The sequence below is a fragment of the Microcaecilia unicolor genome, chromosome 6 (assembly GCF_901765095.1).
Source record: "Microcaecilia unicolor chromosome 6, aMicUni1.1, whole genome shotgun sequence".
In the NCBI taxonomy this organism is placed as follows: domain Eukaryota; kingdom Metazoa; phylum Chordata; class Amphibia; order Gymnophiona; family Siphonopidae; genus Microcaecilia; species Microcaecilia unicolor.
This window is the reverse complement of record NC_044036.1, coordinates 210,229,872-210,257,371: the sequence shown is the minus strand read 5'-3', so window position 1 is coordinate 210,257,371 and position 27,500 is coordinate 210,229,872. Positions and strand designations below refer to the sequence as shown.

At 44.0% G+C, this 27,500-nt stretch overlaps 1 protein-coding gene across 1 annotated transcript in view; it reads left to right on the top strand.

Moving 5' to 3' along the window:
• The first annotated feature begins 438 nt into the window (after positions 1-438).
• TMCO1 (transmembrane and coiled-coil domains 1) overlaps positions 439-27,500 on the top strand; it is a 250,924-nt gene continuing 223,862 nt past the window's right edge. The window contains exons 1-2 of the mRNA XM_030207196.1: positions 439-545; positions 21,310-21,387. Of these exons, the coding sequence (XP_030063056.1) occupies positions 476-545; positions 21,310-21,387 (148 nt within the window). The 5' untranslated portion in view covers positions 439-475. The remainder of the gene's footprint in view (positions 546-21,309; positions 21,388-27,500) is intronic.

The window sequence follows — 27,500 nt, the reverse complement described above, 5'->3', positions numbered from 1 at the left end:
TATGTCCGTTTTGGTGGCCCTTCTTCACTTGGTGAAAAAATGTCAGCATTAATACAATGCTTGCAAGGTGTCCAGCCCCTCCAAGTGACTAATTACGACGATTTAGGACAAATTACTATTCTATCCGATGAAAGGTTATTCGTTGTGATATTTCTTCTTTGTACATCCGTATGCTGCACAAGCCAGCATGTTTCTAAATATAACAGAGAAAATAATGAATAAGGACAACTCGGATACAGCAGGTGATACACTTTCCTTGATTTGTTTTGAGTGTATTAGCGGCTGCTGCTGGGGGTAGGCTTCAGCCTTATGACGTCATGCCCTCAATTTTTTCTCCACCTCATTCTTATGGGACTAGAAGCCGGAAGTGACATCATAGCGTGGTGGATTTGTTTGTGGAAAGCTGGGGGGTCCACTCTTCTGGCATAAGTATTGTTTCTGTGTCTGAACTTTGGGAAACATCATAATTCGCACCATGAGTACTATGTTTGCTGATACTATCCTTATCGTTTTTATTTCCGTCTGTACTGCGCTGCTGGCAGAAGGTAAGAGACAAGCTATTACCAGAGGAGAGTTGGACATTACTAATACTAGACATCCCTTTTCCACAGCTTAGGACTCATCTGCTATACTCCACATCAGCCAGCACCTATTTTGTTTTCAGGTATACGTTCTGGTTTTTTTGCCGATTCCTACAGCCCCAGCCCCTAAAATGGTACAGAGCCCTACCGACCAACTTCTTGATCGATTCAGGCACACGTCCTCCCTTTCATTCACTGGAAAACTTCTGGTCTGTACAGGAGAGATTTTAAGAGTGAGGTTGAAAGATAAAAGATTGAAATTGATGTAAGTGACCTGTTGCATAATACATAAAAAAGCAAACATACATGTTTTTCTTTAATGTTTCTGAAGGATATATACAAAGTGGAGGTAAAATTAGATGTTTTCTAAGGAATTTCCCTAGCTAACTGGCTTGGCTACTGTTTGGAAAACAGGATACTGGCTTGATGGACCATTGGTCTGACCCAGTATGGCTACTCATGCCTTATGTTATAGGATAGGATGATAATTTGGTCCTCAGACTAGTCAGAGATTAAGCACTGATTTATTTATAGTGGGAGTAAATACACTGAAGAAAGGTTAAAGAGAGGTGAATGAAACTTAAGAATGAGGAATTGATAGTTAAAGCCAGGACACTGGATTATATGGATGGTTTATAGCAAGCAGAAAAAAGTAATACAGCAGATATCTGTAGAATCTGTTAAAAAAATTAATGGATGCAAATTTATTTATGAAAGGTATTAATCCGCAAATTAACCTTGTCCATCGATGGGAAGGTGGTAGAACTAGAGGACATGAAATGAGATTGAAGTGGGGCAGACTCAAGAAAAATGTCAGGAAGTATTTTTTCACGGAGAGAGTGGTGGATATTTGGAATGCCCTCCCGCAGGAGGTGGTGGAGATGAAAACGGTAATGGAATTAAAAAATGTGTGGGATAAACATAAAGGAATCCTGTTCAGAAGGAATGGATCCTCAGAAGCTTAGCAGAGATTTGGTGGCAGAGCTGGTGGTGGGAGGTGGAGCTATTGCTGGGCAGACTTCTATGGTCTGTGCCCTGAAAATGTCAGAAACAAAGTAAGGTCAGGTATACCCAAAAAGTAGCACTTATGAGTGTATCTTGTTGGGCAGACTGGATGGACCATGCAGGTCTTTTTCTGCCGTCATCTACTATGTTAATGATACATATAACATAGTAACATAGTAGATGACGGCAGAAAAAGACCTGCATGGTCCATCCAGTCTGCCCAACAAGATAAACTCATATGTGCTACTTTTTGTGTATACCTTACCTTGATTTGTACCTGTCCTTTTCAGGGCACAGACCGTAGAAGTCTGCCCAGCACTATCCCCGCCTCCCACCACCAGTTCTGGCACAGACCGTATAAGTCTGCCCAGCACCATCCCCACCTCCCAACCACCAGTCCCGCCTCCCACCACCGGCTCTGGCACCCAATCTCATAAACTTCATAAATTTCATAAACATTTATTCACCTCCTTACACAAATATTCTCTCTCTCGCCCTCTATATTTTCCCTCTATATATACAATCATGCAATTAACATGCTGGAAATAGCAGAATAAACCCGCCACCATCCCTTCATCATCTTAGTCTAAGAAAAATATAAAATTCTATTTTCTAGAAAAATTAACTTGGTTTACATGATATTCAAAATTCTCTTCAATAGAAACAGAAGACACTCAATTCAAATTATGTATTTCAAATATCTTATCTGGCTTGCCACATTTATGCACTTGAATAAGAAAAAGGTGTGCTTCATTTCTGAGTCTGAAAATAAATCTATTTCAGTGGTATTTTCCCACCTTTCTCAATCATTCATCTAAAGGCAAGGATCCATTCCTCCAGTAAGTGGAGAGTAGCCTAAAGGTTAAAACAGCAGGCCAAAAACCAGGGAAGTCAGGTTCAATCTCACTGTCTTTCCTTGTGATCTTGGAGAATCACTTTATTGTCCATTGCATCAGATGGTACATACAGATCGTAAATCCTCTGAGGATAGGAAAATATCTATTTTAATTGAATGTAACTTGCCTTGAGCAGCTTCTGGTATGAGCTAAAATCAACAACCCACATTGCCTTTCTACCTGTCAAAAGTTTTTGACTCCAGTTATTTCTGTGTTCTGCTGTAAAACACACTATAAAAAGATTGAATCCTCCTAGTCCCAGAAGTCAGCAAATGCAATCCTTATGTTAGTTCAGGATACTGTCCTCAAACTAACCACAGAAAAGTATAACAAGGATGTTTAGGTCTATCCCTTTAACTATCTTACTCTATTCACTCAGTATTGAACCTAACCAGATCTTATATCAAAAAGATCTAAGGGTATATCATTTGTTATCTTTTATACTTCTGTGATTGTGATAAAACTTGTCCCCTTGCACCATTTACTTCTTCCACCAGAATGCAGTGTATCAAAGAACTCACATCTTTAAGGGAGGGGATATCAACTTGTGAGATTAGGGGAGAGGTCTATCTGTGCTATCATATAAGAAGGACACATACCAATTAGGTCCCACAGGGCACTTACACCTAATAGTAAGTATTGTGTTCAAAACAGACAGCAGCAGTAGTATCTCAGCAAAAGTTTTTTTAAGCGTAGAGCCAATGATTTCTTCAAAAAGCTTCAAGATTGAAAAATAGAAGAACAATTACTTATAAATAGCACCAGACATTTGCCTTGCAGAATTCCTCCTCCTTGATCGGCATGAAAGCAACTGTACATGAGCTAGCAGGTTTATATGGTGCACGCCTGAGGTCAAAGATGCCTCTCACTGAAGCACCTAAAAAGCTTCAAAAACCTATAAAATATTGCAAAAGCTTAGTAAATATGTTTAAGGGTCTTATACAAAAAGACACAGTACTTCAAAAATTAAAAATTGTGCCGTTTTTACATAGTAACATAGTAAATGACGGCAGAAAAACACCTGCACGGTCCATCCAGTCTGCCCAACAAGATGAACTCATATGTGCCACTTTTTGTGCATACCTTACTTTGATTTGTACCTGTCTTTTTCAGGGCACAGACCGTATAAGTCTGCCCAGCACTATCCCCGCCTCCCACCATCAGCTCTGCCACTCATCTCGGCTAAGCTCCTGAGGATCCATTCCTTCTGAACAGGATTCCTTTATGTTTATCCCACGCATGTTTGAATTCCGTTACCATTTTCATCTCCACCACCTCCTGCGGGAGGGCATTCCAAGCATCCACCACTCTCTCCGTGAAAAATATTTCCTGACATATTTCTTGAGTCTGCTACCCTTCAATCTCATTTCATGTCCTCTCGTTCTACCACCTTCGCCTCTCCGGAAAAGGTTAGTTTGCGGATTAATACTTTTCAAATATTTGAACGTCTGTATCATATCACCCCTGTTTCTCCTGTCCTCCAGGGTATACATGTTCAGGTCAGCAAGTCTCTCCTCATACGTCTTGTAACGCAAATCCCATACCATTCTTGTAGCTTTTCTTTGCACTGCTTCAATTCTTTTTACATCCTTAGCAAGATACGGCCTCCAAAACTGAACACACTACTCCAGGTGGGGCCTCACCAACGACTTATACAGGGGCATCAACACCCCCTTTCTTCTGCTGGTCACACCTCTCTCTTTAATCAGCCTAACAACCTTCTAGCTATGGCCACCGCCTTGTCACACTGTTTCGTCGCCTTCAAATCCTCAGATACTATCACCCCAAGATCTCTCTCCCCGTCCGTACCTATCAGACTCTCACTACCTAACACATACGTCTCCCGTGGATTTCTATTCCCTAAGTGCATCACTTTGCATTTCTTCGCATTGAATTTTAATTGCCAAACCTTAGTCCATTCTTCTAGCTTTTTCAGATCCTTTTTCATGTTTTCCACTCCCTCCCGGGTGTCCACTCTGTTACAAATCTTAGTATCATCCGCAAAAAAGGCATACTTTACATTCTAACCCTTCTGCAATGTCACTCACAAATATACTGAACAGAATCGGCCCCAGTACCGATCCTTGAGGCACTCCACTACTCACCTTTCCCTCCGAGCGATTCCATTAATCACCACCTTCTGGCGTCTGTCCGTCAACCAGTTCTTAATTCAGTTCAGCCCATCCAGTTTATTTAAAAGCCTCTTGTGGGGAACCGTGTCAAAAGCTTTGCTGAAATCTAAGTAGATTATGTCTATAGCTTGTCCCTGATTCAATTCTCCTGTCACCCAATCAAAGAACTCAATGAGATTCGTTTGTCACGATTTCCCTTTGGTAAAACCATGTTGGCTCGGATCTTGCAACTTATTGGCTTCCAGAAAATTCACTATCCTTTCCTTCAGCATCGCTTCCATTACTTTTCCAATAAAAACATTAAATGCCAAACAGATCGATCCGTGAAAATTTTAAAAATTGCAGAACCGATTATAAATAAAACATCCTCCCCTCATCTGAATCGCTGTTTTTGACTCGGTAAATGTAAAACTAGAGCATGCTAGAAGGTGTAAAGTTCCTAGCAGTTGGCTCAGGAACCAACAATAGGGGTGGCAATTCTAAATCTGGTCCTTTAGTAGAACACAGGATTTCATGTTAGGACTACTTGACAGAATGATCATAACACAATCAAGTTTGATAGAACAACTGGAGTGAGTACATACAGTTGAATAAGGCATTGACATTGTTAAAAATATCATCCTGGAAGCCTAGACTAAGTATTCCACATATTAAAGGCTGAAGGAATTCATAATATGATTTGGTGGAACTTAACGTAGGAAGGGGTGGTGGAGAGGGTAGCCAGTGGAGATTCCCTGCATATTTGTATCATGATAAACAACTATTAACTCACCTACAGGAGAAATGGCAATTATATGAGGACACAAACCTGACACTGTGTGACTCGGCCATAACATATTGGGAGGCTTCCAAGGCGGTTATGAGGGGGGAAGTGATAGCATTCCAGTGTGCTAGGAAAAAGCGCCTGGCAGCTGGGATACTGCGCTCAGAGACGGCATACGTGAAGGCAAAGAGGAAATATTTAGGTGACCCTACAATAACTAACAGAGATTCAATGTCAGCAGCCTTAGTAGCATTAAACTCCTTATACATGAACAAGCCATGAGACAACTATTGGTGCGGCGCCTAAATTTTCAGCGATTACAGGAATAAATCTGGGAAGCTGTTTGGCAAGGGTGGCAAAAGCAACTACTGCACAGCGATTTATTCCAGTGATCGAGAACTCTAGGGGGGACAAACACCCAATTACAAGATATAGTAACTACATTCTATCAGCACTTTATGCAGATGTATACTCCCAGAAACAGGGTTCAGGGCCCCAGACTAAAGATTACTTAGAAGATGCAAAAATGCCACAGTTGTCAGAGGAGGCCCGCCAAACATTGTCTGCGCCACTACAAACACAGGAAGTATTTAAAGTAATAAAAGCCTTGCAATTAGGCTCGGCACCAGGATTGGACGGCTTCTCCAATGAATATTATAAAATGCTGACGCCACAACTGTGTGGAGCTTTGGTGGATTATTTAGACGCAGTAGTATCTAGGGGATCCTTTTCGCCCAGAGAGAACGAGGCATTGATTACATTAATTCCTAAGCCAGTTAAACCTAAAGACCAAGTAGAATCTTATAGACCCATCTCCCTCATTAAAGTTGATGTTAAGATCCTGTCCCGAGTACTGGCAAATAGACTGATGCCCCATATACCAGTGCTGTTCGGAGAACACCAGGTAGGGTTTGTTAAGGGTCGTCAGGCGGTTCAGCAGGTACGGAAAGCCCTCTTGGCAGTGGCATATGGGCAAGCTACGGGAGACCCCCTCCTATTAGTCAACTTAGATGCAGCCAAGGCGTTTGACAAAGTCAATTGGGATTACCTGTTTCAGGTGCTGGAATACACTGGATTGGGCGGATGGTTTTTAGATGCCATACAAGCACTATATAAGAATACCACAGCACAAATATTAATAACGGCACCAGATCTATGCCTTTTCGTGTAGAGCACGGCACCAGGCAGGGCTGCTCATTGTCTCCCCTATTGTTTCTTTATATTTAGAGCCGCTTTTGCGCACAATGCTGCTAGACCTGGATATACAAGGAGTCACACTACATGGGAATTTAATAAAAACGCTGGCTTTTGCTGACGATATGTTCCTTACCCTCACCCAACCGAAGACCTCAGTCCAACGCGTACTAGAAGTCATAGACGAATTTGGGTTCTATTCGGGATTGCAATTAAACTTACAACAAGTCATTGGCCCTCCCGATACAAGAAGCAGTGCAAAGGGAGTGGGAAGGCCCGTTCCCCTTTCAATGGGCTGTGGGTACACTTAAATACCTAGGAGTCTATATCCCGAGGGATTTAACAAATTGTATAAAGAAAATATGGACCCCCTGAAGAAACACACAAAAGAGGCTTTGCAGGGATGGCAGGCTTACCCCTGTCTTTGAGGGGAAGAATCGTTAGGTATAACATGTTTATTTTTCCCAGATGGACATATGTCTTTCAGATGATCCCTGCCATATGGGGGTATAAAGAGGAGAGGTGGCTACACAAACCCTTACAGTGTTTTTGTGGCAGGGAAAGCGAGCACGTATTGGATTAAATAAACTTATGAGACCCTGTCTAAAGGGGGGCTGGGGCTGCTTGACCTAACTTAACAATGGCATGTAGTTTGCGGCATTTATCAGATTGGTTTCGCTCGAGGGAGTTTTTCTCCTGCACTAGAGTGGAAACCTCACTGATGGCCCCAATGGGATTTGCTTACTGGCTTCATGCCTCATCTGAAGAACTACCAACTCTAGGCCCATATAGGTTTTCTTTTGAACCCTTTGCGGAAAGCATGGAAATGGTTGAGCAGGGAAAAATAATTAGAACAGTGTAGTGTCCCCATTACTAACTTAGCATTCCCAGAGGGGGGAAAATCTGCTTTGTTAAGAAATGGGAGATTTGTGGTATTAAATATTTATTTCAGGTAGTATCCGAGACAGGGACCATCAAAACATTCCAGCCTTGTGTGCAGAATTTGGGCTCTGACAGAAAGACTATTTTCAATGCATGCAACTTAAGCACTACATACGAACATTGCCCACGCCAGATCCTCACTCAGCAAGTATGGGAATCCATGAGCGATATGCTGGGTCTGGAAGCACAATTAAAAGTACCGCTTAAGTACTTCCACCACCACCTCCTCAGAGACTTACAGGGGACCCTGGACTACACACAAGTGTCGCAACAATGGCATCAAGAGTTGCGGTGGAAACCGGACCCAGAACAGATCAACTGTGCTTGATGAGTGTGTATCAGGTGACAGAAAATGTGGCATGGCAGGAAATGCATTATAAATTTATTATGAGGCTGTATATATCACCACACAGGGCTTATAAGGCGACCCTGAGGGACAACGGACGACTGCCCAAAATGTGGAATTGTGGGAGCTTCTCTAGGACATATGTTTTGGTATTGCACAAAGGTGACCCCTTTCTGGACAAAACTGGGACAACAAATATCACAAATGTGGAGCGTACACTGGCAGCCAGCGCCGGGACAACTCTTTGATGTCTATAATGTTCGTGGCAAGTCACCAGAGGGACTCAAAGCGTTTTGAAAAGAGTGTCTTGATGGGCAAACGTACTATACTACAACTGTGGCTACAATCAGAACCGCCTGGAGTACCACAATGGCGAGAGCCATGATGCAATGTTGCATGCTGGAAAAGAAAAAAGTGGGAGACTTGGCCTCGAAAAAAGGAGACCAGTTTTGTAAAGTCTGGCTACCATTTGGGACACCTGTGACACCTGTTGTGAGAAGTAGGATATTGAACTGTTAACAGAACCGGTGGGGGGGGGGGTGGGGGTAGAGTTGAGGGGGGGGGAGTTAGGGGAAGAGGGGAGAAAACTCATAAACCTGATGACATTTCTTATGTGCTGTTTGCTTTATTTGCTGTATTGTGTCTAAGTGTTATCAATAAAATCGATATAAAAAAAAAGGCTGAAGGAAGGCAAATGACATCCGGCATCTTTAAAAAGTGAGGTGAAAGAGGCGGTTAGGTCTAAAAGAATATCCTTCAGAAAATGGGTGAGGTTTCTAAATGAAGATCATAGGAAACTGCTTAGGAATGGCAAATTAGATGCAAGCACTGAAAAGAAAGGCAAAGAGAGAATTTGAAAAGAAACTTGCCTTGGAGGCAAAAACATAAAATAAAAACCTTTTTTTGGTACGTTAAAGCAAGAAGCCAGAAAGAGAATTTCAGATGGACCACTAGGGCCCTGTTACTAAGCTGCGCTAGAGGTGTGTTGGTGCTTTTAGCGCGTGCTGTGTAGGCACATACATGGCAAGTGCTAATTTTGTGCACATGCTAAAATGCTAGCGCACCTTAGTAAACAGGGCCCTAAGGGAGGACAAGAGCCCTAACATCTTTAGCCTTTCTTCATATGAGTGTCATTCAAACCCCTTAATCATTTTGGTTGTCCTTTGTACCTTTTCCAGTTCTAGCATATCTTTTTCGAGATATACTGAGGAGAATTGCACACAATACTCAAGGTACAATCTCACCATGGAGTAATACAGATATATTATGAGACTCTCTCTTCCTTTCCAAATAATTCTTAGCTTTCTCTTTGTTTTTTTGGCTGCTGCCGCTGCACAATGAGCAGAAAATTTCAACAATCTTAGTGAATCACTTCTTACCCACAAAGCAGGAAGTGAGACCAAACAAAGACTAAACAGAAGATGAGACTGCCACTGAAATGTAGTTGGAAAGTGATGACCACAAATGGGACCAGACAGGATCCATCCCAGGATGTTGAGGGAGCTCAGAGAGGTTCTGATGGGTCCTTGTAAAGATTGTTTAATAAATCCTTGGAGGACAGGGGAGGTTCCTTGGGATTGGAGAGAAAGCGGATGTGATCCCTATTCACAAAAGTGGTGTTGGAGAAGAAGCTAGAAACTACAGGCTGGTAATTCCTCACTTCAGTTATCGGAAGAGTAATGGAAGCGATACTGAAGGAAAGGATAGTGAATGTCCTGGAATCCAATAGATTACAAGATCTGAGACAACATGGTTTTACCAAAGGTAAATTGTGACAAATCTGATTGAATTCTGTGACTGGGTGACCAGAGAATTGGATCGAGCCTACTGCTGCTTAGGGATTCGTCTGTCGGTGTTTCTCTCCTGCCTCTGAAAAAAAAAAAACTTCACAGAGATACAAACACAGATCCCTGCAGGCTAAGCAGTGTTTTCTCAGTCCTCAGAGTTCCAGGCTTCAGAGGTATGTGAGCGCTGGGCTGGGAGCCGGTCTTAGGGCCGATGTCGGCGTCAGAGGTCCGTCAAAAGTTGTTTGCGCTGCGGGGCCGTTGGATGGTCATATCTGTGCATTTCTGGATTGATTGGCTCCTGGCCTGGTCCCATGGGTCTAGTTGAGTGGCTGGGGTCTGAGGTGTCCCGGTTATGGGACTTGGGTGCACACCTGGTAGTGCCAGGTCCCTCCTTTCCTCCCCCTTCAACCCCTTTTTCCTCTGCTGATTGGGGTTTGGGGTTCTCGCTGTCCTGACTTTAAAATGAATCTGAGGTTTCTTTTGTTCCGGCGTCCTCTCCTACCTTTAAAAAAAAAAAAAAAAAATCTCCTCAGTCTGAGATTTGTCCAGCACGGCAAGCTCATGCCGGCTTGCAGTACCGGCCTGGATGGTGTGAGGACCGACTTGGCATGTGACAGCGATTCCCCAGGGGGTGAGTACTCGCTATCCTATCTACGCCAGTGGGCAGAGCAAAAGCGGCTCCTAGTGTGGGAGCCACTGGGCTGCTGCTGTTTCCCATGCTGGTGTTCCACTGTACAGCCCAACTCCGTGGAGCGGTGTGCTCCTTCCCTCCCAGCTCATTTTGGGGGGCGCAGGGCAGTTGTTTTCTTGGGTGTGCGTGCGCACGTGATGGCACCATCTTTCTTGCCACTCCACATGGCAATGCTGAAGCCCCAGTGTCTCCCCTGGGCCCTGATGTGCTTCTAATTCAGGCAGTTTTATATGTAGATTTTTCAGAAATGTGACTGGGGAACTGGTGTGGATCACTCCCAGTTTCTTCAGATTGGTTATTAAGGGCTTCTAAGAAAGGAGGCCTGGGGAAGTTTGCAGACTCCTGTGGGAGTACTCAGGTCTCCCACAGCTTTGAGTCTTCCACAGCTTTCCAGGGGCGAGGTCGGAGATTCATTAGTCCCCTGCAGCTGTGCTGTGGCAGTGAGAGCCTTTAGCTGCAGCTTGGAAAGTACTGACTATCTGAAAGTCTTCTGGTAGAGATGCCTGTGCTTCATTAGGCGATTATTATTATTTTCATTTGTATAGCGCTACCAGACGCACACAGCGCTGAACATCCAACATAGAGAGAGACAATCCCTGCTCAAAAGAGCTTACAATCTAAAATTTACAGTAAGAATATTTCTGGACCCTCCTTAATGAGGTTCAGGTGTGTGTACATCATTAATGGAAGGGACAAAGGGAGAATGAGTTTAGGCTGATTTTTAATCCACTTGGTTTTGTCATAGGTTTTGTGGGCCAGGAAAACCACTTTCAGGGTTTCCACTTCCACTACGACAAGCCACCTGGCTGCTGGTAGAATGAGCTCTGTTTCAATCTCAGGTCAGCCTATGCCTGCTGCATCTTCCAATGCTGGAGTCTCAGTTCACTCCTCAGGCAGGACTCCTGTGCTGGTTTCAGGAGGAGTGGACCAAGATTACCTCAGCTCAGATGTCTTAGTTTTTCTATTGCACAGTTACAACCTGGACTTCACTACAGATTTTTCTTTGAGTCTACATGCAAGCTCAACGCTGTCAGGCAGTTCTTGCCACCTGCCAACGTTTCTTCCTTTAGGCACAGTTGAGTCTGTCCCCAGTTGCAATTGGGGAATGGGAATTTGTTCCCTTTGTTTTGTAGTTCCAACCTGCTTCATCAGAGTCCAGCGGAGGCTCGGTTGTCAATCAATCTGGAATTGCAGGCGATTCGGCTGGCACTGCAAGCCTTTGAGACTTTGGTGCTGAACCAGTCGGTACGAGCCCTTTGCGACAATGTGACAGCGGTAGCTTATGTCAATCGTCAAGGGGGCACTCGGAGCGCTCAGTTGTCAACGGAGGCGCTTGCCTTTTGCCGCTGAGCGTAAATGTGGCTATTTATTTTGTCAGCGGCTCTCATCGCAGGAGTCCTGAATGTGCAGGTGAATTTCTTCAGCCGGAAATAGTTGAATGTGGGGGAGTTGGAGCTCTCTCCAGTAATGTTCGACCGGATCACATCTCGTTGGGGGATGCCAGTACTGGATCTATGGCCCGCTATTCCAATGCCAAAGTGCCTCGCTTTTTCAGCAGGGGCAGGGAATTCGGGTCCGAATTCCTATTGCAAAGGTGGCCGCAGGATCTCCTGTATGTCTTTCCTCCATGGCCCATGCTCGGTCGGGTGATTGGCAGGATCGCGCAGCATTCAGGAGTGGTCATTCTGGTGGCTCCGGATTGGCCAGGCATCCTTGGTATGCGGAGTTGGTGCGTCTGTTGATAGACGACCCGTTGCGGCTGTTGGACGTTCCCGATCTTCTGATTCAGGTGTCAGTGATCATGCAGGATTCCATTCCGTTTGGTCTTACAGCTTGGCTATTGAGCGGTCGCAGCTCAGATGCAGAGGGTTTTTGGAGTCGGTGATTGGGACGATGCTGCAAGCGTGCAAGCGATCTACTTCTTCAGCGTACACTAGAGTCTGGCGAACGTTTGTTGCTTGGTGCTCGTCCTGAGCCATTTCGCCGGAGTCGGCTCCTCTCGCGTCCATCTTAGCCTTCTTGCAAGAGGGCTTGAGAAGGCCCTCTCTTTGAGCTCGCCTAAGGTACAGGTGGCAGCATTGGCCTGTTTCTGAGGCCAGTTAGGTGGTCGATCGTTGGCCGCTCATCCGGATGTGGTTCGTTTTCTCCTGGTCGTTAGTCATGTTTGACCCCCTCAGATGCCGGTGGTACCGGAATGGAGTTTGAACCTAGTACTGAGGGCGTTACAGTGGGGCCCCATTTGAGCCTCTGAGTAAGACGTCTTTGAAGGATCTCATGTTGAAGACGGTGGTTTTGGTGGCCATGGCTTCGGCCAGAAGGGTATCGGAGCTGCAGACTCTGTCGTGCAGGGATCCCCTTTCTGTGTTTTTTCGGAAGCTGGAGTCTTGGTCCGTATGGTTCCGTCGTTTCTGCCGAAGGTGATTTCGCGTTTTCACCTTTAATCAGGAAGTGCATTTACCAACCTTCAAGCAGGAAGATTACCCGGAGGATTTTTGACAGTTGCGTTGTTTGTGATGTCAAAGGGCTCTTCTCGCATATTTAGAGGTTACTAATTCCTTCCAGAAGTCAGTTCAGCTCTTTGTCCTGTTTGCGGACACACAAAAGGGACAGATAGCTTCTAAGGCTACGATCGCTCGATGGCTACGGGAGCGATCGGCTCTGCTTATCTTCCACGTGGAAGCCGATTCCTCTTCAGATTTGCGTGCATTCGACTAGAGCTTAGGCCACGTCCGTTGCGGAGTACCCGCTGGTGCCGTTGGACGAGATTTCTAGAGCAGCTACTTGGGCGTCGGTACACACTTTTTGCTACACATTACCGACGTTATGTCACTGCGTGTCAGGATGCGTTTTTTCAGTGCTTCGGTGCTGTCTTCAGGGAGTATGCGGTCCACCCTTCTTGAGGACTGCTTGGTACATCCCACAAGTCTCTGGATTGATCTGGGGACGCTATGGAAGGTAAAATTATGTCTTACCTGATAATTTTCTTTCCATTAGTCCCTCAGATCAATCCAGAGGCCCTCCCTGGGTGCGCATTAGCTGATTCTGTATGATGTATATATGGCAGAGTTTGGTACAGTTCATGTTTGTTTAGGTTCGCGTTCTTCTGTTGGTCTGGAAGTTTGGATTCAACAAGTTCTTGGAAACAGTTGTTACTGTGAAGCAGCTGAAGGGTTTTCCTTCAGATTATTTGCTGTTTTTTGAGAGGCAGGAGAGTGACTATGGTTCAAATGATTTCTTACTGATTTGGTATCGTATACCGAAGTGGGCTGGCTGCACATGCCCTCTTGTGGGCGAACTTCGGTGTCTCTCTATCTAACCTGCTAGTGGAGGGACATAACCACAAGTCTCTGGATTGATCTGAGGGACTAATGGAAAGAAAATTATCAGGTAAGACATAATTTTACCTTCTTTCAAAGAGTAGGTTTGCCGTCTGGTGTGACAGCAAGCCCCTAGATCCTTTTTCTTGTCCACATGGAGCCTGCCTGAATACCTTCTGCACTTATCAGAGTCTGGTCTCAAGACTCCTTAGTGCAATTCGTGCTTATCATCAACGTGTAGAAGGTCAGCCTATCTCTGGACAGCCTTTAGTAGTTAGTTTCATGAGAGGTTTGCATTTGTCAAAGCCCCCAGTCAAACCTCCACCAGTGTCATGGGATCTCAACGTCGTTCTCGCCCAGCTGATGAAAGCTCCTTTTGAGCCACTGAATTCCTGCCATCTGAAATACTTGACCTGGAAGGTCATTTTCTTGGTGGCTGTTTCTTCAGCTCGTAGAGTCAGTGCACTCCAAACCCTGTTAGTGCACTCATCTTACATTAAGTTTAATCATAACCGAGTAGTCCTCCGCACTCACCTTAAGTTCTTGCCGAAGGTGGTGTCGGGAGTTCCATCTGAACTAGTCAATTGTCTTGCCAACATTCTTTCCCCGTCCTCATACCCGCTCTGGTGAAGACAAGTTGCACACCTTGGACTGTAAGAGAGCATTGACCTTTTACGTGGAGCGGACAAAGCCCTATAGACAGTCCGCCCAGCTGTTGCTTTCTTTTAGTCCCAACAGGAGGGGAGTCGCCATCGGAAAACGCACCATCTCTAATTGGCTGGTGGATTACATTTCCTTCACTTATGCCCAAGCTGGGCTGACTCTGGAGGACCATGTCACGGCTCACAATGTGAGAACTATGGCGGCGTCTGTGGCTCACTTGAAGTCAGCCTCTGTTGAAGAGATTTGCAAGGCTGCAACGTAGTCATCAGTCCACACATTCACATCTCACTACTGCCTTCAGCAGGATACCCGACGCGACAGTTGGTTTGGGCAGTCGGTGCTGCATAATTCAACTCCACCCTCCTAGGCGCATTTCTATTCTGTTCCAGGCTGCACTCTCATTCAGTTGTGTTTCTTTTTAGGTCAATCCATGTTATGTCCTCGCCGTTGTGGGGCCCATTTGACCAATGTTCATTGTTTTGAGTGAGCCTGGGGGCTAGGGACACCCATTGGTGAGAATTATCAGCCTGCTTGTCCTCGGAGAAAATGAAGATACATACCTGTAGCAGGTATCTCCGAGGACAGCAGGCTGATTATTCTCACATACCCGCCCTCTTCCCCGTGGAGTTGTTCCAGTTCTCTATTTAACTGAAGAGGACACGCTCGTGTCGCGGGTGGGAAGCCGTTAGCGCATGTGCAGTGCGCTCGGCCCGCGCGACGGAGCGTTCCAGAGGACTTCTTGTTTTTTTCTAAAGTTATTCCGGTCTCCTGGGCCGTCTGCGGACGATGACCCATTGGTATGTATCTTAATTTCCCTGGCACTAACTGGCGAGTGCCACAGCAGCCAGAGGGAATATTCTTTAGCTCTGTCTGGTTGTTCTGTTAAATATCCCCTCCCAGCCCACTCAGCTTAGTTTAACTGGGCAGAAGCCCTTTGTTTTTAATCCATATATGCCTCTATCACATGACTTCTAATGAATCATTTTCCTTCGTGTACTCACTTATTGAGGATGCTTCATAAGACAGGAGATGGCCTGACGTCACAAGGCTGAAGCAGTCTCCCTGTGCAGCCACCATATTGGTACGCCCAAACAAACTATCAGCTGCTGCATCCACGTTGTCTTCGTTCATTGTTTCTCACTTATATTTAGAAAACATGCCAGCTTGTGCAGCATACAGATGTACACAGAGGAACTATCACAATGGAAAAACCTTTCATCATTTAGAGTAGCAATTATTTCTAAATCATAATCATTATGTCATTTGGAGGGGCTGGTTATAGGGACTCTCTAGCAGGCATTGTATTGGTGCTGAGATGTTTTCACCTAGTAAAGGGCCACCAAAACAGACATCATGTTATGAAAATCAGGTGCTCAACATTCAGAATTTTTATTTAAGTACAAAGGTGTTTTTAAACCTTAATTAGATTGAAATGTGGGTGCATGTGTAATCCTATTTTTTTTTCCTGTGCGTAGAACAAAAGAGATGGTATGTGGGAACATGCTGCTTTTGTTTTGTGGCATACAGTGGTATATTATAAAAATGTACTTGTTATTTTTTATTACTACTTGGGAGCATGCTCCTTTTGTTTTGTGGCATGCAATGGTATATGTATTACAGTGGTTCTCAAACCTGGTCCTGAAGGCACCTCCGCCAGTCAAGTTTTCTAGATACCTACAATGAATATTCATGAGAGAGATTTATATAGTAACATAGTAGATGATGGCAGATCCATCCAGTCTGCCCAACAAGATAAACTGATATTTGCTACTTTATATGTACACCTGACATTGATTTAGCCTTGCCATTTTCGGGGCATAGACCGCAGAAGTCTGCCCAGTACTTGCCCCGCCTCCCAACCACCAGTGCTGCCACTTAATCTCTGCTAAGCTTCTGAGGATTCATTCCTTCTGGAAAGGATTCCTTTATGTTTTATCCCACGCATTTTTGAATTCCATTACCATTTTCATCTCCACCACCTCCCACGGGAGGTCATTCCAAGTATCCACCACTCTCTCTGTGAAAAAATACTTCCTGACATTTTTCTTGAGTCTGCCCCCCTTCAACCTCATTTCATGTCCTCTAGTTCTACCGCCTTCCCATCTCCAGAAAAGATTTGTTTGCGGATTATACCTTTCAAATATTTGAATGTCTCTATCATATCATCCCTGTTTCTCCTTTCTTCCAGGGTATATTTGTTCAGGTCAGCAAGTCTCTCCTTATATACAGTGGTGGAAATAAGTATTTGATCCCTTGCTGATTTTGTAAGTTTGCCCACTGACAAAGACATGAGCAGCCCATAATTGAAGGGTAGGTTATTGGTAACAGTGAGAGATAGCACATCACAAATTAAATCCGGAAAATCACATTGTGGAAAGTATATGAATTATTTGCATTCTGCAGAGGGAAATAAGTATTTGATCCCCCCACCAACAGTAAGAGATCTGGCCCCTACAGACCAGGTAGATGCTCCAAATCAACTCGTTACCTGCATGACAGACAGCTGTCGGCAATGGTCCACCTGTATGAAAGACACCTGTCCACAGACTCAGTGAATCAGTCAGACTCTAACCTCTACAAAATGGCCAAGAGCAAGGAGCTGTCTAAGGATGTCAGGGACAAGATCATACACCTGCACAAGGCTGGAATGGGCTACAAAACCATCAGTAAGACGCTGGGCGAGAAGGAGACAACTGTTGGTGCCATAGTAAGAAAATGGAAGAAGTACAAAATGACTGTCAATCGACAAAGATCTGGGGCTCCACGCAAAATCTCACCTCGTGGGGTATCCTTGATCATGAGGAAGGTTAGAAATCAGCCTACAACTACAAGGGGGGAACTTGTCAATGATCTCAAGGCAGCTGGGACCACTGTCACCACGAAAACCATTGGTAACACATTACGACATAACGGATTGCAATCCTGCAGTGCCCGCAAGGTCCCCCTGCTCCGGAAGGCACATGTGACGGCCCGTCTGAAGTTTGCCAGTGAACACCTGGATGATGCCGAGAGTGATTGGGAGAAGGTGCTGTGGTCAGATGAGACAAAAATTGAGCTCTTTGGCATGAACTCAACTCGCCGTGTTTGGAGGAAGAGAAATGCTGCCTATGACCCAAAGAACACCGTCCCCACTGTCAAGCATGGAGGTGGAAATGTTATGTTTTGGGGGTGTTTCTCTGCTAAGGGCACAGGACTACTTCACCGCATCAATGGGAGAATGGATGGGGCCATGTACCGTACAATTCTGAGTGACAACCTCCTTCCCTCCGCCAGGGCCTTAAAATGGGTCGTGGCTGGGTCTTCCAGCACGACAATGACCCAAAACATACAGCCAAGGCAACAAAGGAGTGGCTCAGGAAGAAGCACATTAGGGTCATGGAGTGGCCTAGCCAGTCACCAGACCTTAATCCCATTGAAAACTTATGGAGGGAGCTGAAGCTGCGAGTTGCCAAGCGACAGCCAGAACTCTTAATGATTTAGAGATGATCTGCAAAGAGGAGTGGACCAAAATTCCTCCTGACATGTGTGCAAACCTCATCATCAACTACAGAAGACGTCTGACCGCTGTGCTTGCCAACAAGGGTTTTGCCACCAAGTATTAGGTCTTGTTTGCCAGAGGGAAATAAGTATTTAATCCCTCTGCAGAATGCAAATAAATTCATATACTTTCCACAATGTGATTTTCCGGATTTAATTTGTGATGTGCTATCTCTCACTGTTACCAATAACCTACCCTTCAATTATGGGCTGCTCATGTCTTTGTCAGTGGGCAAACTTACAAAATCAGCAAGGGATCAAATACTTATTTTCCACCACTGTATCTTGTAATGCAAATCCCATACCAATTTTGCAGCTTTTCTTTGCACCGCCTGAATTCTTTTTACATCCTTGGCAAGATACGGTTTCCAAAACTGAACACAATACTCCAAGTGGGGCCTCACAACGACTTGTAAAGGGGCATCAACACCTCCTTTCTTCTGCTGGGTCATACCTCTCTCTAAACAGCCTAGCATCCTTTGGCTACGGTCACCGCCTTGTCACACTGTTTCGTCGCCTTCAGATCCTCAGATACTATCACCCAAGATCCCTCTCCCTGCCTGTACATATCAGACTCTCACTGCCTAACACATGTCTCCCGTGGATTTCTATTCCCTAAGTGCATCACTTTGCATTGAATTTTAATTGCCAAACATTAGACCATTCTTCTAGCTTCTGCAGATCCTTTTTCATGTTTTTTCACTCCCTCCGGGATGTCCACTCTGTTACAAATCTTGGTATCATCCGCAAAAAGGCAAACTTTACCTTCTAACCCCTTCGGCAATGTCGCTTACAAATATATTGAACAGAATTGGCCCCAGCACCGATCCCTGAGCATTCCACTATTCACCTTTTCCCTCATCTGGGCGAGTTCCATTAACCACCACCCTCTGGCATCTGTCCGTCAACCAGTTCCTAATCCAGTTCACCACGTTGGGTCCTATCTTCAGCCTGTCAAGTTTATTCAAGAGCCTCCTGTGAGGAACCGTGTCAAAAGCTTTGCTGAAATCTAAGTATATTACATCTATCGCATTTCCTTGATTCAATTCCCTGGTCACCCAGTCAAAGAATTCAATGAGATTCGTTTGGCACGATTTCCCTTTGGTAAAACCATGTTGTCTCGAATCTTGCAACGTATTGAATTCCAGGAAATTCACTATCCTTTCCTTCAGCATCGCTTCCGTTACTTTTCACTAACCGAAGTGAGGCTTACTGGCCTGTAGTTTCCAGCTTCTTCCTTAGCACCACTTTTGTTAAGAGGGACCACATCCGCTGTTCTCCAGTCCCACGGAACCTCCCCCGTCTCCAAGGATTTAGTAAACAAATCTTTTAATAGGACCCGCCAGAACCTGTCTGAGCTTCCTCAATATTCTGGGATGGATCCTGTCTGGTCCATGGCTTTGTCCACCTTTAGATTTTCAAGTTGTTCATAAACACTCTCTTCCGTGAACGGTGCTATATCCGCTCTGTTCTCATATGTACTTTGCCAGTTAATCGTGGTCCTTCTCCAGGATTTTGTTCAAAGAAAACAGAAAGTATTTGTTGAGCACATTTGCTTTTTCTTCATCATTATCCACTGTACTAGGCTGCGCATTTTGGTTTGCTATTTGCTAAAACAACTTATGAAATTTTATAAAATATAGAAAAAATTGTACAGGAATTACACAGAATTAAGTCTTTAATTACTCATACACCATCACAACATCTGACATCAGTTGTAAAGTTATAACAAAACTTACAAAATCTAACATCAGTACCTCTGGTAATTATAAGTAATTAGACTATCTAAAGAGAAGGAAGAGGAGTTTGTTCCTCATACAAAGGTCACAGAACAGAGAGAAGCAGAGAAAGAATGAATGAAAGAGAGAGAGAGATTCTTAGATATAGAGAATTAGTTTTTACGAAGGGGGGAAAGCAAACCCCTTCGGGAAAAACAATAGGCCATTGGATGGATCTGAAACTCTCTCTCCAAGCCTAATTTTTCAGAGTTCCTTTGTCTGCAGTGTGGTTTTATAGGCTGTGGTGAGCATCCACCTCTCCTCTACCCTGGACCAATCATAGGTGCTGCATATGGGCTGGAGACTTGTAATTGGGACTTTCATATGTGCTGGAGGCTTGCAATTGGTCCTTGCCATACCTTTTCTCAGTAAATTACTTTTATAACAGGATATACCAGGTATCTGAGTTACCTTAGCAACATTTTCACCATCAGAGCATGTGACCAGCCAGAAATTCCTTCATGTGGCTGATAGGAAAAGAGAGATGGGGGATGGGAAGTAATGCAGTATACCTGAAGCAAAAACTTTATAGCTTATAGCTAAAATTATAGACACCACATAGCGGTTCGCATCATCCTTCAGTCTCACAATTCCATTTTTAGGCTTCCTCCTTTCACTAATATACCTGAAGAAATTTTTGTCGCCCCCCTCCTTACATTTCTAGCCATTTGTTCAGTGCATACAAATTTCTCTCATGAATATTCATTGTGGGGTAACCTATACCCTGAAACCTGACTGGCTGGGGTGCCTCCAGGACCAGGTTTGGGAACCACTGGTATATTATACAAATGCACGTGATATTTTTTACTACTATTTAACAGAGAGGTATTGAACAATGAGGAAAGAGCTACTATTTAAAAGAAAGGTATTGAGTAATAAGGGAAGAGCTACCTTCATGCAGAAGTTCTGTCCAGAGTCAGTCTAAATGTGCCAACATTTTTCAGTTCTGTTATATATTTATGTTTCTGTAAATGGCATGGTTTTTTTTTTGGTTTTTTTTGGGAGGGGGGGGGGGGTTGCTTTTTAAGTCTCTCCTGGCTGTGTCTTTGTATATAAATGAATGCTGTTAGATGTATTCACATGTTTAATTGCCTTTTTGATGTCCTAAATTTGAAATGTCAAGGTTCTAAGGATCCTTTGCAAGCAGCAAACACAACTGATAGGAAGTCCATTTACAAACTCTACAAGCCTATGTAACATTTTTGAAGGAGTCTAGATATGGTATTTTTATGTTAGACTTGGTTCTTAAAACTGGATTTCAGGGGTTTATAGTTTGCATTGACAGTTTGCTCGTGTTCTATGACTTCCTGTAAATCTGAATATCAAATGAGATTCCTCTGTGCCTTTAAGCCAAGATCCAGTAGGAAATCATGTGCTTTTGGTTATAAATCTGTAGCAGAAAAATATTTGCAAGTGTGATTTAATTATGCAGGCTAACGATATACCACCAAAATGCAAAATAGCAAGCAGCATGCTATCAGCTGTTGTGTCTGTTCCTCTCTTGGTCTGTGTGCTGGGACTGGGTTATTGTGTTAATGCAATCACCTAGGTCCCAACACGCAGGAGAGAGAGAGACCCCAGCGCTGGGCCCCCCTTGGAGGCTTGGCTCGGGGAATCTTGCCCTCCCTGCTGCATGGTGTATAATATTAACTAGAGGATCCTTAAATGTGTTTCCAGGGATTACATGGGTGCTGGTTTACAGGACAGACAAGTACAAGAGGTTAAAAGCAGAAGTGGAAAAACAAAGCAAGAAACGTGAGTATTGCCATGCTTGTCCGTATCTGATATTGTTGTTCTCCATAGCCGTATGGCTTTTTTTTTTCCTCCCCCCCCCCCCCCCCCCCCCAATAGGACAGACATTGTCACTGATATGTCATATTTTTGAACTTTGCTCGGCAGCAAATAACCAGTAATTTTCTATCCTATTTACAGGACAGTCATGCTATATCAGAAGCTGATCAATTAAGTATTGTGTTTGCAATTTATTATGAGCTTGACTCTTAGAGCATCAGTTATATATTTCTAAGCTTAGGTATAACCATGTTTTCCTTAGCGTCCCTCCGGACCGGACCAGGATTGGACTGATGGGTTGTGCTCGCCTACCAGCAGGTGGAGACTGAGAAAAAACTCTGCCTCTAGAGAGCCAATAGGAGCCCTGGCCATGTGACCTTAGCCTCAGTATTTTCTCAGTCTCCCAGCAGGTAGGAAGTGAGCCCATTAGTCTCTCTCCTTTTCTCTTTAGATATTACAGATATTTGTGATAATTCTTCTGTGCCTGGAATCTTATTTAGAGGCTTGACAGGGTTTCCTTTCTCTTCTTTCTTTGACAGCCTCGGGGGTGTTAAACTCGGGTGTCTCGAGTCCACCCCCCTTCCTCCCCATCTCCCTGGCTTAGCAGGGAAGGGCCGTCCCCTTTCTCTGGAAAGGTGTACCGTCTTTGGGAGAGGCAGCCACTTTTAACAGGTAGCTGCTTTAAAAGAATTAAATCAAATAAAAGGAAATTCAAAGAAGCAGCCTTTCTTTCCCCAGACTTCTAACGAGCAGGCAGCTCCAGTGTTTTATTATGATTGAGGGGTTATAAAAAAAAAAAAAAAAAAAAAAACAGAAGAAATAATTCAGTATCTGTGACTTTAAACAGCGATTTTCTCGTCAGATTTAATTTCCTCCATTTTCTTGCGTTTTGGCGGCGGCAGTTTAAAAAAAAAAAAAAAAAAGAAAGGTGCGAACCGCGTAAGCGCGGCCACTTGTTTTTTCCGATATGGCTTAAAAGTTCAAACAGCTGCTGTCGGTCAGCGTCGCGCAGTTCACGCAGCCGGAACGTGTAAATTTTGCTCTCCCTTCAAGGTTTCTTCGGGTCCGTTGCTGCCTTCAGTTTTTCGGGGCCTTTTTCGCCGGCTGTTGTTTCTTCGCCGTTCCACTGGGCTCCGCTTGTTCGGATGGGTGTCGGGCGCGCTGTCGCAGATCGCCACAGGGCCAGTGGAGCGAACGGCGGCCATTTTGTTTCTCCCTCCATCTTATCAGTCGGGGATCTCTCTGCTGAAGGTAAGGCTGCAGTTCATAGAGGCAGTTCGGCTCCAAGATGTGTACACTTTTGTATGTGCTGAACGGCGTATTCTAAAATTGCTCTTCACATCAGCAGGCAATATTTTGGTTGAAAGGGGGCTCCTTTCATATATGGATATATATACAAGCTTTTCTTCTTTTAAATTTCTATGTATCACGGGGCTGTTAACACTAGTTTTTTCTGGTGCTCAGTCATTTTCATTGCCTGGTGGAAAATCTACATCTTATCATAATATCATAATTCATTTCAAGCATTTTCCTCAATAGCTGTAGTATTATACAGTGTTTTAAGACTTTAGAAACTTTCCTCTATAGGCATAGAGTAAATTTCTGTCTTTCTCATTCCCTGGTGAATAGGACTACGTTGTCTAAGAGTCAATTGATTGGTACCTTTGCAATTCTGACCATAATATCTTAGTTCCTTTCAAGCATTTTACTCCATGCCTATGATGTTATATAGTGTTTTAAGAACTTAACAGACACTCTCAATGGCTGTAGTGTTATACAGTGTTTTCTTTTTCCGATTTAAGAGCCTTCTCTAGAGGCATACAGTATATTGTTCAGATGCCATGGGGATATATCAGCTCTTTCATATTCTCTGAGGGGACAGTCCTGTCTACCAAGCTCCCAGTCACTCAGCTGCCTTGCAGGCATGCTTTATTCATGTCTTCCCTTCTTTTCCAACTGCCTTGAAGCCTCTCATATTTCATTTTAGCTTTCTTCTGGTTTTACAGGACATATGGTCACTTAGAGAATAAAGTCATCCTTTCACTTAAAGATAGTGGACGGTCCTCAAACCATCTACTCGTGTTTGTCTCTACTCTATCAGTTCAGCATTGGCAGATTATAAACATCCTGGTTTGGTCCAGTATGCCTATACATACCATCTGCTATCTCTTCCTCTTCCTTAGAGACCTGATGTTATATCAAGCTTTCTTGAATTCAGATACAGTCTTGTCTACACCGCCTTCACCAAGTGGCTGTGGCACAACTTCACTTTTTTCGTTACAGGTAATTTCCAAGTTTGTCCTTTTCATTTTCATTCTATGCGCCTTCACTCCAGAGTGTTCTTTCAATTGGAAGGGGATTCACTCACTTCCTGTGTATTTATACCATAGGTACATAAGTATGGTTATGCTGGGTAAGGCCTAAAGTCCATTAAGTCCAGCATTCATATCTATGGGCATAGGTACATAAGTTTTGCCATTCTGGGAAGCTCAAATGTCCACCTTTCTACAGCCAGAACAGCATTAAAGAAAAAAAAAAAAAAAAAAAAACCTCTCACGAGAGTATCGAACAGAAATCTCTGCTCCAAAAGCAAGGCTTTGCAGTAATTCTGCAAACTAACGCATACAATATTTGCCATGGCTGTTTCACCACTAGGAACACCGGGGACCCTGGGCCTAGGTTCGGTGTTTTAACCTGAAACAAGCTCAACATTCATATCTATTGGGTGTGAGTCTGGTACTACTAACATTTCTAGAGCGCTACTAGGGTTACGCAGCGCTGTACAAATTAACAAAGAATGACGTTCCCTGCTCAAAGGAGCTTACAATCTACATCTCAGTGAGGGAGGACGCATGACCGTGGTACGTGGATTAGTGGTATGTGGATTAGGGAGATCCAAGAAATTACAGGCCGGTGAATCAGACGTTCATTCTGGGACAATTTTTTTTTTCTGTCCGGAGCGTACTACCATAGCTGGTGGACTCCTATATTCAGAACTTTCTATATTCAGAACTTACCCAACTATGGAACGCCATAGAGATAGGGTTGGAGTTTGTAGCCCTATTAACTGGTGTCCTTGGTCACCCTTCCTCTTCTCCTCAGGATCCAGAGAATGGCTAGTTTTTTGCTTATGCATTAACCGGTCATTTTCAGCAGTACTCTCTCTTCCGTTCTTTTATAGATCTAAGAGGATGTTCATTGCGCTCTTAGGGTCATTTCATTCTTACCTAGACGACTGCCTAATTGGAGAAAGTCTTATCAGCAGAGTTCTCAGGTCACGCACCGGGTGTTTGCATTTCTTACAGTCTCTAGGTTGGGTGGTGATTGTAGCCAGGCCTCTCATTTGATCTCTCATTTGATCTCTCATCAGATATCTCTGATTTTCTCTTTGTTTAGTCAGGTTGGCGCACAGTCTTTTGTCTCCTCTGCAATCATCCCAGTTTATATTTTTCTTGGTGACCTTGGCCTTCGGCCATTTCCTCGCTCTATTCTGCAGAATGCAATTTACTTTCTAATACCCAAGAAGGAATTTTCCTTCATCCTATTGCGAATCTCAGGGTCATCAATCGCGCTATTTAAGTGTCATCTAGTTATCTCAAGAACCTTAGTTCTGTCATTGGGATGCTTCGTGCAGTACACTTTTGGCAGAAGCTTTTTTGTATATATTTTTTTTTTTTTCTGGGGGACCTCAGCAATTCGTTTACCTTCGGTGAATTTTGTTTTCCCTACTGACAAACAAGGCGGAGAGAGCTATGTTGGTCCTTGCCATGGCAATGGGTTATGTCATCCGCCAAGGAGGAGTTAAGAGTATACTCTTGAGTTTGTACTCATTTTTTCTTAGTTGTGTCACCCTGCATTTAGGTGAATGGACTCTCATTTTTTCAGCCTTACTTCCTCACTGCGACACTTCAGGGCTATCTCTTTTTGCCATCAGGCTCGCGAACATTTCTTGCTTCTTCCGTTCAGCAACAGTCTTGACGGAGACAGGGACAGATGCCAACGTCCAGCAGGGGTTTTTCAGCCTTCTTTATGCGTTTCTTCCATCATCTCACTAGGTGTTTACGCAGAACCAAGGCACCCTTCTACATCCGGACCCCCAGTCACTCAAACTTATGGCGTGGTTACTGGGTCTGCAACATCTTTGATATTTTCGCAGGAAGTACTTCAAGTTTTAATTGCTTCCAGACAGAAATCTACATTAAAGTCCTATGAATCAAAGTGGCGACGGTTCACTCTGTGGTACTCCTCTCGCCACTTCATTCCACAAACAGTATCCATTTTGCATGTTTTGGAATATCTTCTGCATCTTGCGAAATCTTGTCTGTCTTACTCATCCATTAGAGTTCATTTGGCAGCTCTATCAGTGATGCATGATACTGTTGACAACCGCACGCTTATGCAGCATCCACTGTCAAAGCGGTTTCTTAAAGGAGTCCTGCACCTGTACCTCCCGCTTCGTCACCAGCTAGGTGAACTAGGTGAACAGACTCTTAAAGTTCTGTTTTCTAGTAGCCATAACTTTTTCTATAAAGTTTTCCTCTTCAAGCAGTGTTTCCCAGTAGCCATTGCAGCAAGTAGATCTATGTGTGGAATACTTCTACGGTTGGTAACTTCTTTTTCGGTCTGCTGTAGTTTAAAGTTTTCACCTTTCCCAATCGGTTTTTTTCTTATTGGTTTTGTCCTTCTAGCCAGTAGGCGTAAAAGTTTTCATTGTTTCTAACCCGCTATAATCGCGAAGGATCAAGGAAATGAGAATGTCTATTTCTCTTCTCGCTGAGAGGGCAGTTCCACAGCGTATTACAACATATTCCACAACTTCAGAAGCGGCTCTATTCTTACTATGGCGATTTTTGGTGCTCTCGGTGCACATTGGTAAGTTGGCAACTTAGTCCTAGTTTCATTTTATTTTGCTCATTGGGACACACTACATGTTAGTTGTCGCCAGGTGGCCTATGCAGCATGAACATTTCTCTGCAGTTTTCATAAGGTCCCTCCCTTCAGATTACTGCTTTGGTACTCCCATCAGTCCAATCCTGGTCCGGTCCGGAGGGACGCTAAGGAAGGAGAAATTAGATCTTACCTGCTAATTTGCTTTCCTTTAGTCCCTCCGGACCGGACCAGGCCCCTCCCATGTTCTCTCTACTCTTTAGCTTCTTTTATTAAGTAGGAAGTGTATTCAGTAGGAAGTGTATTCATTCCTTTACGATTTGTGGAACAATACTATATATATACAGAACTTTACGTGGTCTATACCACTTCTCTGGTGGTGCTGGTGAGCTCAATTGCTGGAATCTATCTATAAAACCTAAATACGTATACCACTTCTCTGGTGAGAGTTGTGGCTGAGCTCAGTTGCTGGAATATCTATAAAACCTTAAATATGATTTACCACTTTTCTGGTGAGAGTTGCTGGTAAGCTCAGTTGATGGAATATCTATAAAACCTTAAATATGATTTACCACTTTTCTGGTGAGAGTTGCTGGTAAGCTCAGTTGATGGAATATATATAAAATCTTAAGTGGGCCATACCACTTCTCTGGTGAGAGTTGCTGGTGAGCTATAAGACAAGTGAGCCCATACCACTTCTCTGGTGAGAGTTGCGGGTGAGCTATATTATATGTGAGCCATACCACTTCTCTGGGGAGAGTTGCTGGTGAGCTATATTACATGTGAGCCATATCGCTTCTCTGGTGAGAGTTGCTGGTGAGCTATATTACATGTGAGCCATATCGCTTCTCTGGTGAGAGTTGCTGGTGAGCTATATTACATGTGAGCCATATCGCTTCTCTGGTGAGAGTTGCTGGTGAGCTATAGTACAAGTGAGCCATACCACTTCTCTAGTGAGAGTTGCTGGTGAGCTGTAATACATATCGGGCCATACCACTTCTCTGGTGAGAGTTGCTGGTGAGCTCTGATACTTGGCATTGCCGAGTGCTTTGTGGCTGCTAGGATTCCATACGGCACAGAAGGTCTTTCTTCTTTCCTGCTTTGTTATTCAAATACTGAGGCTAAGGTCACATGGCCAGGGCTCCTATTGGCTCTCTAGAGGCAGAGTTTTTTCTCAGTCTCCACCTGCT